The sequence below is a fragment of the Hyla sarda genome, chromosome 7 (genome assembly GCF_029499605.1).
Source record: "Hyla sarda isolate aHylSar1 chromosome 7, aHylSar1.hap1, whole genome shotgun sequence".
Classification (NCBI taxonomy): Eukaryota; Metazoa; Chordata; class Amphibia; order Anura; family Hylidae; genus Hyla; species Hyla sarda.
In genome coordinates, this window is record NC_079195.1 from 230,536,878 (window position 1) to 230,555,399 (window position 18,522).

General features: G+C 45.9%; 2 protein-coding genes across 11 annotated transcripts in view; one reads left to right on the forward strand and one right to left on the reverse strand.

Annotated features, from left to right (window-relative positions):
- SZT2 (SZT2 subunit of KICSTOR complex) overlaps positions 1–10,647 on the forward strand; it is a 167,548-nt gene extending 156,901 nt beyond the window's left edge. For 6 of the 10 annotated variants that reach the window (XM_056533036.1, XM_056533037.1, XM_056533042.1 and 3 more), the window contains 5 exons: positions 485–607; positions 1,593–2,046; positions 2,649–2,765; positions 4,681–4,749; positions 8,553–10,647. In XM_056533036.1, coding sequence (XP_056389011.1) covers positions 485–607; positions 1,593–2,046; positions 2,649–2,765; positions 4,681–4,749; positions 8,553–8,696 — 907 coding nt within the window. In that variant the 3' untranslated portion in view covers positions 8,697–10,647. The remainder of the gene's footprint in view (positions 1–484; positions 608–1,592; positions 2,047–2,648; positions 2,766–4,680; positions 4,750–8,552) is intronic. The other 4 variants (XM_056533041.1, XM_056533043.1, XM_056533046.1 and 1 more) reach the window with 2 other exon arrangements.
- A 1,664-nt stretch (positions 10,648–12,311) lies between these two features.
- The window catches only part of HYI (hydroxypyruvate isomerase (putative)), a 20,546-nt gene continuing 14,335 nt past the window's right edge, over positions 12,312–18,522 (reverse strand). Inside the window, exons 5-9 of the mRNA XM_056532434.1 lie at positions 18,489–18,522; positions 18,364–18,413; positions 17,137–17,206; positions 14,722–14,856; positions 12,312–12,564 (exon numbers count right to left, since the gene is read on the reverse strand). The exon at positions 18,489–18,522 is cut by the window's right edge and continues 45 nt beyond it. Coding sequence (XP_056388409.1) covers positions 12,491–12,564; positions 14,722–14,856; positions 17,137–17,206; positions 18,364–18,413; positions 18,489–18,522 — 363 coding nt within the window. The 3' untranslated portion in view covers positions 12,312–12,490. The remainder of the gene's footprint in view (positions 12,565–14,721; positions 14,857–17,136; positions 17,207–18,363; positions 18,414–18,488) is intronic.

Genomic DNA, 18,522 nt, shown 5'->3' on the forward strand with positions numbered 1-18,522 from the left:
CCATATTATCTTTTTTTTTTTTTTTTTATGATGATCCTTGTCTTTGTTGTCGCCTGATGAATCCTGCTATCAAGAAATGGGTGGAAATGCGTCGGCATAGAATTAATCCCCTGATGAATCCTGCTATGAAAACAAGGGGGGAAACAAGTCGGGATAGAGGTGGTATGACATAAATTATTGTTGGGGGTCACAATTTTGCTCTAGGGGGTCACCATGTCTTATGTTTTCCATGGTTTTCTGGTGTTTATCTTCCTTTATTAGGTTATTTTTTTGGCGCTCAGTTTTGTTTATTATACACACTTGTGTCCGGGAACAGAACCGTAGAGGGTACGCGTAAATCGCACATAAAAGGGAATAATCCTTGGTTACATAACCTTCATTTAACCTGGGGGTATTAAGTCATACAGGTTCCTGGGTGAGAACACTGTGCTCTGTATTTATCAATGGTAATGTGATCTCTTTGCACTTTCTTCCGCATCGGCAGCTCCGGTTTGTACAAGGACTCGGAAGGCGCCCAGCACCATGACGACTTTGACGTATCGTTACTGGTGTGCCACAGCGCCGCGCCATTCGAGGAGCAGAGCGAACAGGAAAGACATGTCCTGAGGTACCAGCAAGATCTACGGGAGGGTTCGGATATTATAGAGTGTTAGGACTCTACTTGTTTGAATATAAGCCAGTGTTTCCCAACCAGGGTGCCTCCAGCTGTTGAAAAACTACAACTCCCAGCATACTGGAAGTGTTAGTTTTTCAACGGCCTGTTTAGTGACTGCTACCTCTGCTCTACCTACAGCAGTGCCTGTCCGGGCATGCTGGGAGTTGTAGTTTTGTAACACACTGGTTGGGAGACCCTGCTCTATGGGGCTGAGTTCAGTGCTTGGCAATGTCCAGCAGCCCCATAGAGAATGAATGAAGCTGTGGCCGCGCACGCTACGGAATCTTGTCTCTGTTCTTGGGATCGGTCAGGGACTCCTCCCACCAATCAGATTGTTATCCCCAATTCTTCAGGTATGAATCCCCCTTTAACCTATTTAAACAGCTATTAACCCTTCATGATAAGAGTAAGAAACGTGTCCCCTTACTATCTGCATCTTCACATTGGGAAACACTGCCCTAGGTTTATAAGCCTTACAGTAAACTGGGAAAGCTGGGTGATTACCTTTATAGGAGGCGTAATGATGGACATATTGCTCCTCGCCGTTGGCTGTCTGGGCATGCTTGGCTTTGTAGTTTTTCAACAGATGGAGGCACACTGGTTGGAAAGCACTGGAGATGAGCGAACTTACAGTAAATTAGTTCAGCTTTCAGGTGCTCCGGTGGGCTGGAAAAGGTGGATACAGTCCTAGGAAAGTGTCTCCTAGGACTGTATCCACCTTTTCCAGCCCACCGGAGCACCTGAAAACTGAACTAATTTATGCAGGATAAGCATCAACTGCCGAGCCGAGAAGTTCGTGACGAATCGAATTTACTGTTAAGTTCGCTCATCTCTAGAAAGCACTGCCATAGAGTCCAAATCGCCATCCACACATAATCATATATTTGTGTAGATTGTGATAAATCTCATTAACCCCTTCTCCTCCTCCATTTGTCAGACTCAGGTTCTACGTCATCATGACGAGTCAGCGCGAGTTGTTTCCCCGTCTCACCGCCGACATGAGGCGCTTCAAAAAACCTCCAAAGCTCCAGAGAGACACACAGGACCTGGACGGGGCCCCAGAGCTCGCAAAGTGCCAGAGACTGGAGATCGAGAGCCTGGAGGACGGTCGGGAGGGAGGAGAGCAGAGCAGAGCGAGCGCCGGGAATCACCATAATCCACATCTATTCCCACTGCTGGGTACAGAGGTGAGCGCCGCCAAGAGGCAGCTGGTGGAGATGGTGCAGCTCGCCAAGTGCCACTGCCGCAGGGACAACCTATGGAAGCGCCTGTACCTCCTGGAGCCACTCGCCTCCGACAAACTGCGGCTCGGCAAACTGAGCTCTGCTGAACTGAAGGAACTGCTCGATGCCGTCCATGGAAGGAGTGTGGCTGAGATCGACCCCCAGCTGGTAAGAAGGTTGAATATATTGTATTCCATAATAAATAAATATATGAGATAGATATATATAAATATATGTATATACTCATTTCTGTATTATACTATACTATTTACTATACTATATTATGCTCTATAGCAGTGGTCTTCAATCTGCGGATTTCCAGATGTTGCAAAACTACAACTCCCAGCATGCCCGGACAGCCGTTGGCTGTCCGGGCATGCTGGGAGTTGTAGTTTTTAAACATCTGGAGGTCTGCAGGTTGAAAACCACTGCTCTATATTATTGACCCCCAGCTGGTAAGAAGGTTGAATATATAATATATGATAAAAAATATATATTCTATATTAATTATGCTGGTAAGATGGTTGATCTATATATATATATATATATATATATATATATATACACACACATATATACACACACACACCTATACTCTATATTCTACTCTATTACCCTCAGCTGGTAAGATGGTTAATCTCTATATTATACTTGATAACATATATACACACACACTTATCCTCTGGTCATGTCTTATACTATGGTCATATATTCTAAAGCTCATGTAATAGTGACATTGTGTATGACAGACGCTCCTCGTCTCTCTGCAGGAATTCCTCCTTTCCATGAACGTTCAGTGGTATCAGAGTCTCATCAAAGTTCTCCTGAGCCGCTTCCCTCAGAGCTGCCGACACTTCCACAGCGTAGACAGCAGCACCCAGTACCTGGTGAGTCCCCGATCAGAAGTGATCCCCATTACCAATAGAGGGTGATCTGTATATGACTGTATGAGGCATGCGTGTATGTGGTCGGGTCAAGGAACCCTAAAATCAATTCTGACCCTTGAAATCAACTTAGACCCCAGACCAAACCCATAAAATCAATACAGACCCCAGACAACTCCTAAAATCAATACAGACCCCCAGACCAAACCCTTAAATCAGTAGACACCAGACCAAACCCTAAAATTAATATAGACCCCAGACCAAACTCTACAATCAATACAGACCCCAGACCAAGCCCTAAAATCAATACAGACCCCAGACCAAACCCTAAAATCAATAGAGACCCCAGACCATACCCTAAAATCAATAGACCCCAAACCAAGTCCTAAAATCAATACAGACCCCAGATCATACTCTAAAATCAATACAGGCTCCAGACCAAACCCTAAAATCAATACAGACCCCAGACCAAAACCTAAAATCAAGAGACCCCAGACCAAACCCTAAAATCAATACAGACCCCAGACCATACCCTAAAACCAATACAGACCTTAGAGCAAACCCTAAAATCAATAGAGACCCCAGACCATACCATAAAATCAATACAGACCCTAGACCATACCATAAAATCAATACAGACCCTAGACCATACCATAAAATCAATACAGACCCTAGACCACACCCTAAAATCAATACAGACCCCCAGACAATACCCTAAAATCAATACAGACCCCATTCAATACCCTAAAATCAATACAGACCCCATTCAATACCCTAAAATCAATACAGACCCCAGTCAATACCCTAAAATCAATACAGACCCTAGACCAAACCCTAAAATCAATACAGACCCTAGACCAAACCCTAAAATCAATACAGTCTCCAGACCATACCCTTAAATCAATACAGTCCCCAGACCATACCCTAAAATCAATACAGTCTCCAGACCATACCCTTAAACCAATACAGACCCTAGACCAAACCCTAAAATCAATACAGACCCTAGACCAAACCCTAAAATCAATACAGTCTCCAGACCATACCCTTAAACCAATACAGACCCCAGACCAAACCCTAAAATCAATACAGACCCTAGACCAAACCCTAAAATCAATACAGACCTTAGACCAAACCCTAAAATCAATAGAGACCCCAGACCATACCATAAAATCAGTACAGACCCTAGACCACACCCTAAAATCAATACAGACCCCCCAGACAATTCCCTAAAATCAATACAGACCCCCAGACAATACCCTAAAATCAATACAGACCCTAGACCAAACCCTAAAATCAATACAGACCCCAGAACAGACCCTAAAATCAATACAGACCCCCAGACAATACCCTAAAATCAATACAGACCCTAGACCAAACCCTGAAATCAATACAGACCCTAGACCAAACCCTTAAAGGACAACTGCAGTGCAATATACACTTATCCCCTATCTACAAGATAGGAGATAAGTGTTTAATGGTGAGTGGTCTGACCGCTGGGACCCCCCTCGATCTCCCTGTGGATAGGGGATAAGTGTTAATCACGCTGCAGATGTACTTTAAATCAATACAGACCCCAGACCAAACCCTTAAATCAATACAGACCCCAGACCAAACCCTTAAATCAATACAGACCCCAGACCAAACCCTTAAATCAATACAGACCCCAGAACAAACCCTACATTTAAACAGACCCTTAAATGAATCAGACTCCAGACCAGACTCTTACCCTGTCCTCAGGCCTTGTGTGGTATTGCAGCTCAGTTCCATTCAGTGACTGGAGCGAGCCGTAATACTACACATAACCTGAGGACAGGGGTGGCGCTGTTTTTGGAAGAAGTCAGCCCTGTTTTTCTATTCCTGGATAACCCCTTTCAGTCTAGGTCGGAGTTGACGCTCTTATATGGTTTTTCTATCGCAGGTCGTCCTCAACCAGAAATTTACAGATTGCTTTGTACTGGTCTATCTGGACTCCCACTCTGGTAAAACGGTAAGTGAGTTCGTGTACGGAAAGCTTCAAATGTAGCAAACCCTCAGCTGTTTGAAGTATTAGCTCAGTTCAATGATTCCATTCATTACAGCAAGCGGCCATCTTGGACCAGCGTTTTCCAAATGGTGTGTCTCCAGCTGTTGCAAAACTACAACTCCCAGCATGCCCGGATAGCCGAAGGCTGTCCGGGCATACTCGGAGTTGTAGTTTTGCAACAGCTGGAGACACACTGTTTGGAAGACACTGCTTTAACCCCTTAAGGACTCAGCCCATTTGGGCCTTAAGGACTCAGACAATTTTATTTTTACGTTTTCGTTTTTTCCTCCTCGCCTTCAAAAAATCATAACTCTTTTATATTTTCATCCACAGACCAGTATGAGGGCTTGTTTTTTGCGCGACCAGTTGTCCGTTGTAATGCCATCACTCACTTTACCATAAAATGTATGGCGCAACCAAAAAAAATACTATTTGTGTAAGGAAATTAAAAAGGAAACCGCAATTTTGCAAATTTTGGAAGGTTTTGTTTTCACGCCGTACAATTTACGGTAAAAATGACATGTGTTCTTTATTCTCTGGGTCAATACGATTAAAATGATACCATGATAATTACTTTTCTATTACTGTTGCGCTTAAAAAAAATCACAAACTGTTTAACCAAATTAGTACGTTTCAAATCCCCCTATTTTGAAGACCTATAACTTTTTCATTTTTCCGTATAAGCGGCGATATGAGGGCACATTTTTTGCGCCGTGATCTGTACTTTTTATTGATACCATATTTGCTTATATAAATCTTTTAATACTTTTTTAATTAATTTTTTTTTGGAATAAAATGTTATAAAAAAGCAGCTATTTTGGAATTTTTTAAAATTTTTTATTTACGTTCATGCTGTTCACCGTACGGTATCATTAATATTTTATTTTAATAGTTGGCATATTTACGCACGCAACGATACCAAATATGTATATAAAATATTTTAAAAAAATATTTTTACACTTTTTGGGGGTGAAATAGGGAAAATGTGACAATTTAAGTTTTTATTGGGGGAGGGGGTTTTTCAAATTTTTTTTACTTTTATTTTTACACTTTAATAGTCCCCATAGGGGACTATTTATAACAATCATCCGATTGCTAATACTGTTCAGTACTATGCATAGGACATAGCATTGATCAGTGTTATCGGTCATCTTCTGCTCTGGTCTGCTCGATCGCAGACCAGAGCAGAAGACCCATGGAAGGCAGCAGAGGGGACCTCCGACTGCCATGCTGTATGACCGGATCGCCACGTAAGCGCTGCGGGCGATCCGATCATCCATTCAAAGTACCGCGATGCTGCAGATGCCGTGATCTGTATTGATCACGGCATCGGAGGGGTTAATGGCGGACATCAGCGCGATCACGGATGTCCGCCATTACAGGTGGGTCCCTGGCTGCTATCAGCAGCCAGGACCTGCCGCGCATGACGCGAGCATCACTCCGATGCTCGCGGTTATGCATAGGACATAAATGTACGTCCTGGTGCGTTAAGTACCAGCTCACCAGGACGTACATTTACGTCCTGCGTCATTAAGGGGTTAAAGTAGTGCGCTCACAAGCTGACTGATACATTTTACCTCCGCTGATACATTGTAACGAACTACCATGAGAGAGATCAGTGTTTCAGTTACAAAGGATTATCACAACTGGATACACACGTGATTGGACTGTCCGGTGTGAATGCAAAACATGGCCGCTATGTTGGCCCCGCCCCCAACCCCCCCAAGCCCCCGCGTCTGTCCTCACTTCTCTTCTCGCTTCTCTTTATCTAAACTGCTGTTACTTTCATTTTTGCACATTAATCGCGCAAAACGCGCACAACTTTACAGGGGATAAAAGCGAACACGAGCGCCGTCACCGCTTCTGAAAGCCGAATAAATTTATCTTCAAAAAGATGGAGGTTTCAGAAGAGTTTGTCTGACTCCCGGATCGGCAGAACGCGTTTCACGCGAAGCTTTTTGAGGATTACGAATTAATCCCTGCAGTTAAAAAAGCGTCGCCGTCAGGAGTCTGTCACTTATACGGTCACCGAGGGCTAAATAGTCGCCGCGTAAATACCATCATTATCAGATTAACGCTAATAAGGGAGCGCGCTCTGCTAATAACACGGCTCGTCAGCAGTTCTTCCGGCCTGCGGCGATTGTTTCATCTGTGCAGTGGATATAGATATAGTCACCCAGCTTTCCCAGACTCCTGCTTCCTCTATACCAGATATGACTTAAAAGGGGAACTCCGGTGGAAACAAGTAGAAAACTATTTTTTTTTCAAACCAACTGGTGCCTGAAAGTTAAACAGATTTGTAAATGACTTCTATTAAAATCTTGATCCTTCCAGTACTTATTAGCAGCTCTGATCACAGTGCTCTCTGCTGACACCTCTGTCCGTGTCAGGAACTGTCCAGATTAGAATAATATCCCCATAGAAAACCGATCCTGCTCTAGACAGTTCCTGACACGGACAGAGGTGTCAGCAGAGAGCACTGTGGTCAGACTGGAAAGAACTACACAACTTTCTGTAGAGCATACAGCAGCTGATAAGTACTGGAAGGATTAAGATTTTTAAATAGAAGTAATTTACAAATCTGTTTAACTTTCTTGCACCAGTTGATTTGAAAGCATTTTTAATTTCCACCGGAGTTCCCCTTTAAGAATTAAAGAAGCATTCCGGGATATTTCTTACTTATATAGTGCAGAATAGGTTAGGATTAATGAATAACATAGAGGTTCTTGTGTACGCCGTGTACTTACCTGTTTTAGCTGATGTGGCAGGCATCTTTTTTCAGCCATTTTGATTCCTATTTCAGAATAGAAATGATTTTCTCATGCTGCCTACATTTCCCATAAATCCTCCTGCTTTGCAGAGAGAGGGGGTGGAGCCTTATCACTGCAGTTCACCTAATGGGAAGGACCTATCACCCGGCTAGACTGTAACAAACAGACGACTTAACAGCTGAGACTAATAAGTGGGTTGGGGTCAGTTCACACTATGTGCAGTTTTGATGCTTTTTGTTAGAGAGATGTAGCCACAAGGAAAAAGTAATTTGACCTGTAATCAGAATTGAGGTGTTTTATTAAGATTTGAAGTCTACAGGTTGTGGTCACATGTTGCATTTTGATCTACCGGTAATTTCTTTTTACACTTTTTTACTGACTTTTGACCTAATCCATTAGCGCAGTTATGGTAAATAGTAGGATTTTATGCCATCCTTTTGGAGAAATCACAGCAAAATCAGAAAGAACCTGGCAAAAATGGCATGTGCGAAGACAGCGTGAGGGGAGGTGTATTACTACTATATATCCTGATCCCATAGAGAGCAGCAGCAATATACAGATAGAGCTGGAGGGGAGATTTATAACTAATATATATCCTGATCCTGTAGAGATAACAGCAGCAGTATACAGATAGAGCTGGAGGGGAGGTGTATAACTACTGTATATTCTGATTCCATTGAGAAAGCAGCAGTATACAGATAGAGTTGGAGGGGAAGATGTACAACTACTATATATCCTGATCCCATAGAGATAGCAGCAGCAGTATACAGATGGAGCTGATGGGAAGGTGTGTAATTACTATATATCCTGATCCCATACAGATAGCAGCAGTATACAGATAGAGTTGAAGGGGAGGTGTATAATGGCAGACATCAGCGGTTGTCCAATGACTGCAAAACTACGACTCCCAGCAAGGCTCTAAGTGGTCATATCTGTAGCTGTCACTTTATGATGTCATTTGTTGCCTATTTTTATTGTGTGTCTCTTGTTCCTCAGAGTCTGAAGGTCGTGTTCCGGGAGCCGTTTCCGGAGCAGCCGCAGAACACAGAGAGTCCACCCCCGCAGCTGGTGTCCACGTACCACCACCTGGAGTCCGTTATCAATACCGCCTGCTTCAACCTGTGGAGCGGCTTATTGTGAACGCACCGCCACCTAATGGACTGAATCCTGCAACCTGGTGGAGTGAGGAGCCGCACACATGGCTCTGCTGAGGAGGGATCGGCCGTACACATGACATGGACCCTCTGCTGAGGAGGGATCGGCCGTACACATGATATGGACCCTCTGCGCTCTGCTGAGGGGGGGATCGGCCGTACACATGACATGGACCCTCTGCGCTCTGCTGAGGGGGGATTGGCCGCACACATGACATGGACCCTCTGCGCTCTGCTGAGGAGGGATCGGCCTTACATATGATATGGACCCTCTGCGCTCTGCTGAGGGGGGATATGCCGCACACATGATATGGACGCTCTGCTGAGGGGGGGATCTGCCGTACACATGACGTGGACCCTCTTCGCTCTGCTGAGGGGGGATCGGCCGTACACATGATATGGACCCTCTGCGCTCTGCTGAGGGGGTGATCGGCCGTACACATGATATGGACCCTCAGCGCTCTGCTGAGGGGGGATCAGCCGCACACATGACATGGAACCTCTGCACTCTGCTGAGGGGGGGATCGGCCGTACACATGACATGGACCCTCTGCTGAGGAGGGATCGGCCGTACACATGATATGGACCCTCTGCGCTCTGCTGAGGGGGGGATCGGCCGTACACATGACATGGACCCTCTGCGCTCTGCTGAGGGGGGATTGGCCGCACACATGACATGGACCCTCTGCGCTCTGCTGAGGAGGGATCGGCCTTACATATGATATGGACCCTCTGCGCTCTGCTGAGGGGGGATATGCCGCACACATGATATGGACGCTCTGCTGAGGGGGGGATCTGCCGTACACATGACGTGGACCCTCTTCGCTCTGCTGAGGGGGGATCGGCCGTACACATGATATGGACCCTCTGCGCTCTGCTGAGGGGGTGATCGGCCGTACACATGATATGGACCCTCAGCGCTCTGCTGAGGGGGGATCAGCCGCACACATGACATGGAACCTCTGCACTCTGCTGAGGGGGGATCGGCCGTACACATGACGTGGACCCTCTGCGCTCTGCTGAGGGGGGATCGGCCGTACACATGACATGGACGCTCTGCTGAGGGGGGTATCGGCCGTACACATGATATGGACTCTCTGCACTCTGCTGAGGGGGAATCGGCCGCACACATGACATGGACTCTCTGCGCTCTGCTGAGGGGGGATCGGCCGCACACATGACATGGACTCTCTGCGCTCTGCTGAGGGGGGATCGGCCGCACACATGACATGGACTCTCTGCGCTCTGCTGAGGGGGGATCGGCCGCACACATGACATGGACCCTCTGCGCTCTGCTGAGGGGGGATCGGCCGCACACATGACATGGACTCTCTGCGCTCTGCTGAGGGGGGATCGGCCGCACACATGACATGGACCCTCTGCGCTCTGCTGAGGGGGGATCGGCCGCACACATGACATGGACCCTCTGCGCTCTGCTGCTACAAACTTCTACTGATCTCCACCGCAAGGAAAGAGACCTGAGTTGCATCAACAATCCGACAGATTTCTTTATTTTTAAGCTTAAAACTGATGAAGCCGATTGTGGAGATAATTAGAGACGTGTAAGATTTTATGTAAATGAATAAATGATATCTTATATACATGTTCTGGCCTGAAAGTATTTATACAGCGCCCAGCGGTATTTACCAAGACAACAGCTCTGTCAAGTCTACCGAGGCATTCAGCAACCTATATACCACTAAGTCAGTGTTTCCCAACCAGGGTGCCTCCAGCTGTTGCAAAACTACAACTCCCAGCATGCCTGGACAGGCTTTAGTGAATATCTTAGGATAATACTTATCTGTATATAGTGAATATCTTAGGACAATACTTATCTGTATATAGTGAATATCTTAGGATAATACTTATCTGTATATAGTGAATATCTTAGGATAATACTTATCTGTATATAGTGAGTATCTTAGGATAATACTTATCTGTATATAGTGAATATCTTAGGATAATACTTATCTGTATATAGTGAATATCTTAGGATAATACTTATCTGTATATAGTGAATATCTTAGGATAATACTTATCTGTATATAGTGAATATCTTAGGACAATACTTATCTGTATATAGTGAATATCTTAGGACAATACTTATCTGTATATAGTGAATATCTTAGGACAATACTTATCTGTATATAGTGAATATCTTAGGACGATACTTATCTGTATATAGTGAATATCTTAGGACGATACTTATCTGTATATAGTGAATATCTTAGGACGATACTTATCTGTATATAGTGAATATCTTAGGATAATACTTATCTGTATATAGTGAATATCGTAGGACAATACTTATCTGTATATAGTGAATATCTTAGGACAATACTTATCTGTATATAGTGAATATCTTAGGATAATACTTATCTGTATATAGTGAATATCTTAGGACGATGCTTATCTGTATATAGTGAATATCTTAGGATAATACTTATCTGTATATAGTAAATATCTTAGGACAATACTTATCTGTATATAGTGAATATCTTAGGATAATACTTATCTGTATATAGTGAATATCTTAGGACGATACTTATCTGTATATAGTGAATATCTTAGGACAATACTTATCTGTATATAGTGAATATCTTAGGATAATACTTATCTGTATATATAGTGAATATCTTAGGATAATACTTATCTGTATATAGTGAATATCGTAGGACAATACTTATCTGTATATAGTGAATATCTTAGGATAATACTTATCTGTATATAGTGAATATCTTAGGACAATACTTATCTGTATATAGTGAATATCTTAGGACGATGCTTATCTGTATATAGTGAATATCTTAGGATAATACTTATCTGTATATAGTGAATATCTTAAGTATTATCCTAAGAGATTCACTATATACAGATAAGTATTGTCCTAAGATATTCACTATATACAGATAAGTATCATCCTAAGATATTCACTATATACAGATAAGTATTATGAGAAGATATTCACTATATACAGATAAGTATTATCCTAAGATATTCACTATATACAGATAAGTATTATCCTAAGAGATTCACTATATACAGATAAGTATCGTCCTAAGATATTCACTATATACAGCTAAGTATTGGCCTAAGATATTCACTATATACAGATAAGTATTATCCTAAGATATTCACTATATACAGATAAGTATCGTCCTAAGATATTCACTATATACAGATAAGTATCATCCTAAGATATTCACTATATACAGATAAGTATTATGAGAAGATATTCACTATATACAGATAAGTATTATCCTAAGATATTCACTATATACAGATAAGTATTATCCTAAGAGATTCACTATATACAGATAAGTATTATCCTAAGAGATTCACTATATACAGATAAGTATTGTCCTAAGATATTCACTATATACAGATAAGTATCATCCTAAGATATTCACTATATACAGATAAGTATTATCCTAAGAGATTCACTATATACAGATAAGTATTGTCCTAAGATATTCACTATATACAGATAAGTATTATCCTATCTGTATATAGTGAACCTCTGTTGCAAAACTACAACTTCCAGCATGCCCGGACAGCCAAAGGCTGTCCGGGCATGCTGGAAGTTGTAGCTTTGCAACAGCTGGAGGCACACTGGGAAACACCACTAGGTATATAAGCTGCAAAGTATCCTGGAAGAGCTGGGTTATAAACTCTACAGAAGCTGTAATAATGGACATGTTGCTCTTCTCCCAACTTTCCCGAGAACAGATAACAAATGACAGAAACTGAATTAAGTTTTGCTGACTTTCTCCTTCTTGTTTATTTTTCTGGGTCCCGACGGTCACTTCGCCTGCGGTAATCTTCTAACCAGCCGAGTCCGGCCGCCGTATCTCCTGGGGAAACGACAAGAAGCCGATAACAATTATTAACCTCTTAGCTCCCTTTCCTCGCCAAATTCTGCGCCAGTTTCGCACGTAAAAAGTATCTTATTATTGTTTACCGGAATCCTCACTGCTGACGTGTCATGTACTGCCACATTATTGCACGGTGGCCACGATTGGTTGCCAGGATGAGAACGTCCACAATCACAATCCACGTCAGAAACCCAGGGGTGTGACCTTGGATTTCTGACATGGACCCCAAAGATATAAAGGGATCAGTAGCAGCGCCCATCTTTCATCATACATTTTTAAAATATTTTAAATATTTTTTACTTGTCACATAATAAGAAAAATTTAATAATAACTTGTTACATTTCCCACTGTTGACCAGCAGAGGGAGCCAACATGAGGAATCTGCAAAAGGCAAGCAACGTGTACATTGACTGCTGCAAATTTGGCCACTCCCTTCTAAATTCCTTGTGTCTGTGTCAAAAAGTTGAGGGGGGAGTGGCCAAATTTGCAGGGGGTGAGTACTTTTTTTGTACTGTGCAGTGCCATATTGTTGGTGTCTGAAGAGTGGTAAAGTACAGACTGCCTATAGTCTGTTGCCTACTGCCTCCCGCTGTGAGAGGTCTCTTGCCCACTGCCTCCCACTGCCAGATGTCTCTTGCCCACTGCCTCCCGCTGCCAGATGTCTCTTGACCACTGCCAGATGTCTCTTGCCCACTGCCTCCCGCTGCCAGATGTCTCTTGCCCACTGCCTCCCGGTGCCAGATGTCTCTTGCCCACTGCCTCCCGCTGCCAGATGTCTCTTGCCCACTGCCTCCCGCTGCCAGATGTCTCTTGCCCGCTGCCAGCTTTCTCTTGCCCACTGCCTCCTGTTGCCAGCTTTCTCTTGCCCACTGCCTCCAGCTGTGTGATGTCTCTTGCCCACTGCCTCCCGCTGTGAGATGTCTCTTGCCCACTGCCTCCCGCTGCGAGATGTCTCTTGCCCACTGCCTCCCGCTGCCAGCTGTCTCTTGCCCACTGCCTCCCGCTGCCAGCTTTCTCTTGCCCACTGCCTCCCGCTGCCAGCTTTCTCTTGCCCACTGCCTCCGGCTGTGAGATGTCTCTTGCCCACTGCCTCCAGTTGCCAGCTGTCTCTTGCCCACTGCCTCCCGCTGTGAGATGTCTCTTGCCCACTGCCTCCAGCTGTGAGATGTCTCTTGCTCACTGCCTCCAGTTGCCAGCTGTCTCTTGCCCACTGCCTCCAGCTGTGAGATGTCTCTTGCTCACTGCCTCCCGTTGCCAGCTGTCTCTTGCCCACTGCCTACCGCTGCCAGATGTCTCTTGCCCACTGCCTCCCGCTGCCAGATGTCTCTTGCCCACTGCCAGATGTCTCTTGCCTACTGCCTCCCGCTACCAGATGTCTCTTGCCCGCTGCCAGCTTTCTCTTGCCCACTGCCTCCAGTTGCCAGCTTTCTCTTGCCCACTGCTGCCAGATGTCTCTTGCCCACTGCCTCCCGCTGCCAGATGTCTCTTGCCCACTGCCTCCCGCTACCAGATGTCTCTTGCCCGCTGCCAGCTTTCTCTTGCCCACTGCCTCCAGTTGCCATCTTTCTCTTGCCCACTGCCTCCCGCTGTGAGATGTCTCTTGTGTACTGTCTCGTCTTTGGTACGGCTTATGTTTTGCCCTTCTCCCAAGCTTTACACTGCCGTTCTGCTCAGTGATAACACAGAACGATTGCCCATCCATTATCCACCCATTGTCTTTCATCAGAGGCTCGGCATGCTGCATCTAGAACCTGTGAAACTCAACCTATTGCAAAATAACAACTCCCATCATGCACTTTGGCAGTCTTCGGTGCATCCCACTGATGCATCCTACTCCCTAATCTCTAGCTATTAAGCTGTTGCAAAACAACTCCCAGCATGCCTGGAGAGCCCTAGGCTAGTGTTTCCCAACCAGTGTGCCTCCAGCTGTTGCAAAACTACAACTTCCAAAATGCCTGGAGAGCCCTAGGCCAGTGTTTCCCAACCAGTGTGCCTCCAGCTGTTGCAAAACTACAACTCCCAGCCAACGGCTGTCTGGGCATGCTGGGAGTTGTAGTTTTGCAACAGCTGGAGGCACACTGGTTAGTCTTGTCACCGCGAGTCTTTCGGGATGCTGCACATGGTGTCAGCCCTCACCTCGCGGTTTGTATTCACATCCGATGTAGCCCTGGTAGCCAAGTTCCTGCAGGAGGTCATAGAGATAGGTGAAGTTCAGCTCTCCCGGACTGTCCGGCTCGTTGCGATGAGGGACCTGAGCGACCTGTACGTGACCTGCGGCAGAGATAAGCGTCAGCACGTTGTGGAATCATCCGTCACAATCCCGGAGCAAACAGATCAGAGAAATTCTAATTTGGTCGGATAAAACTCCTCTCACTTGTAAATCAGCGCTTTTCCCTCGGAATGACGCGGCGCATCTATCTTCTGACTACTAGGCGCCATTATCCGGCGGGAACATATAATTACAGCAATGTGAAATCTGCTCAAACATCAGCGCAGGAAAATATATGTTACTGAAGATGGAAATCCTGCCGCTCCGCTAATGGCCAGAGATTCAAGTAGCGACAAGGAAATGTTATTATCAAGAACTGAAGCGCCTGGGGGGCCCCGACACTCAACAGAGACGGACCCTGACCGACCGGACATAAAGAGCATGAATCACCCCACTGACTGAAGGGCTCCTATTTAAAGGGAACCCGTCATCAAGATTTAGTATATACTAGCAAAGAACCAGACCGCGCCTAATCATCCTACCTAACCTTGTTGGAGAGGAAGAGTAACAATGGCGCCTCATCCTCATATCCCGTCCTCCTCTTCACATCCTGACCTCATATCCCGACCTCATATCCCGTCCTCCTCTTCACATCCCGACCTCATATCTCATCTTCACATCCTAACCCCATATCCTGTCCTCATATCCCATTCTCATAACCCAACCTTATATCCTGTCCTCATATCCGTCCTCATATCCCGACCTTATATTCTTTCCTCACATCCCGTCCTCACATCCCGTCCTCACATCCCGTCCTCACTTCCCGTCCTCACATCCCGTCCTCACTTCCCGTCCTCACTTCCCGTCCTCACTTCCCGTCCTCACTTCCCGTCCTCACTTCCCGTCCTCACTTCCCGTCCTCACATCCCGTCCTCACTTCCCGTCCTCACTTCCCGTCCTCACTTCCCGTCCTCACTTCCCGTCCTCACTTCCCGTCCTCACTTCCCGTCCTCACTTCCCGTCCTCACTTCCCGTCCTCACATCCCGTCCTCACATCCCGTCCTCACATCCCGACCTTATATTCTTTCCTCACATCCCGACCTTATATTCTTTCCTCACATCCTGATCTTATATCCCGTCCTCACATGGGGCTGAACTGTGATGAAGAGATTCTGCTAGAAGGACCTGTCATGTGGATGTATCGGGCAAAAATAATGTTTTCAGCCTTGAGCCGAAACACTGAAAAGGACGGAAAATAGAAGTGGTGTGACTTGCAAGCTGAACTGACACAATAACCAGGAAATGCAGCTTGTGGAGTAAGGTACTGGAGTGGAGACCTGGGCCCAACTTGTCACTGGGGCGGAGACCTGGGCCCAACTAGTCACTGGGGCGGAGACCTGGGCCCAACTAGTCACTGGGGCGGAGACCTGGGCCCAACTAGTCACTGGGGCGGAGACCTGGGCCCAACTAGTCACTGGGGCGGAGCCCTGGTCCCAACTAGTTACTGGGGTGGAGACCTGGTCCCAACTAGTCACTGGGGCGGAGCCCTGGTCCCAACTAGTCATGGGGTGGGGTAAAGACCTTGGTCCAACTAGTCACTGGGGTGGAGACCTGGTCCCAACTAGTTACTGGGGTGAATACCTGGGCCCAACTAGTTCCTGGGGTGGAGACCTGGTCCCAACTAGTTACTGGGGTGAATACCTGGGCCCAACTAGTTACTGAGGTGGGGTGAAGACCTGGGCCCAACTAAGCACTGGGGCGGGGACCTGGGCCCAACAAGTTACTGGGGTGAATTCCCGGGCCCAACTAGTTACTGGGGTGGGGTGAAGATCTGGGCCCAACTAGCCATAGGAGTGGAAACCTGGGCCCAACTAGTGAATGGGGTGAAGATCTGGACCCAACTAGTTACTTGAGTGGGGTGGAGATCTGGGCCCAACTAGTTACTGGGGTTAAGACCTGGGCCCTACTAGTTACTGGGGTTGGGTGAAGATCTGGGCCCAACTAGCCATTGGGGTGGAAACCTGGGCCCAACTAGTTACTGGGATGAATACCTGGGCCCAACTAGTCACTGGGGTGAAGATCTGGACCCAACTATTTACTGGGGTTAAGACCTGGGCCCAACTAGTCACTGGAGTGGGGTGGAGATCTGGACCCAACTAGTTTCTGGTTCACTGCTGACACAAAAGTAATTTCATTAAAAGCGCTAAATCGGGCTGAACCCTACAAGACCTGAATTTCAGATGACACCAGTCGTCATATGTTCCCGTCTGTTTCTTATGCTAAATCTCCATGACCGCTTCTATTTGAATCGATGCGGTAACAAATAATGACGCGTTTCTCACCAATCAGCGGAAAATACGTCTTAATGTTCTCTGTCAGATTTCCATCCATTATCTGCCAATGGTAAAGATCCTGCAGCAAAAAAGAGAGGGGCGGCTATTGAGAGGACATGGCAAGCGGGGGGTTAATGCCACTTGTAGACCTGACAATGATTATTGTCAAGGATTAGAGAAACATAGCTGCCTTCTACCAGATACAGCGCCGCTCTTGTCCTCAGGTTGTGTGCGGTACTGCAGCTCGGTTCCATTGACGTGGAGTTGTAATACCGTACACTGCCTGAGGACAGGGGTGGCACTGTTTTTGAAAAATACATTTTTCTTCCTTAATCCTGGAGACAATGTTACATCTGTGAAACTAAAACCATCTGGTACTGATCATTCTCTACAGCAGTGTTTCCCAACCAGGGTGTCTCCAGCTGTTGCAAAACTACAACTCCCAGCATGCCCGGACAGCCTTTGGCTGTCCGGGCATGCTGGGAGCTGTAGTTTTTCAACGGCCTGTTTAAAGTGACTGCTACTTCTGCTCCACCTACAGAAGTGCCTGTCTGGGCATGCTGGGAGTTGTAGTTTTGTAACACACTGGTTGGGGGACCCTGCTCTATGGGGCTGAGTTCAGCGCTTGGCAATGTCCAGCAGCCCCATAGAGAATGAATGAAGCTGTGGCCGCGCACGCAACGGAATCATGTCTCTGTTTTTGGGATCGGTCAGGGACTCCTCCCCCACCAATCAGATTATTATCCCCTGTTCTTCAGGTTTGAATCCCCCCTTAAAGGGATACTCCGGTGAAAAACATTTTATTTTATTTTTTTCATATCAACTGGTGCCAGAAAATCTTAATCCTTCCAGTGCTTAGCTGCTGTATGCTCTACAGGAAGTTGTGTAGTTCTTTCCAGTCTGACCACAGTGCTCTCTGCTGACACCTCTGTCCATGTCAGGAACTGTCCAGAGCAGGAGAGGTTTGCTATGAGGATTTTCTCCTGCTCTGGACAGTTCCTGACATGGACAGAGGTGTCAGCAGAGAGCACTGTGGTCAGACTGGAAAGAACTACACAACTTCCTGTGGAGCATACAGCAGCTGATAAGTACTGGAAGGATTAAGATTTTTATATAGAAGTAATTTACAAATCTGTTTAACTTTCTGCCACCAGTTGATTAGAAAAGTAATTTTCCTCCGGAGTACCCCTTTAACCTATTATGGCAGTAATAAGAGTAAGAAAGGTGTCCCCTTACCATCTGCATCTTCACATTGGATCTCCCAACTTTCTGTAAGATCGAGGCCCCTAGAAGAAAACACAACCTGAATCCAGAACCTCAGCACCCCGACCCCACAACCACCACTACGGCGCCAAACATACCCTGCTGCGGGGTGTTCAGGAAATATCGCGGCTC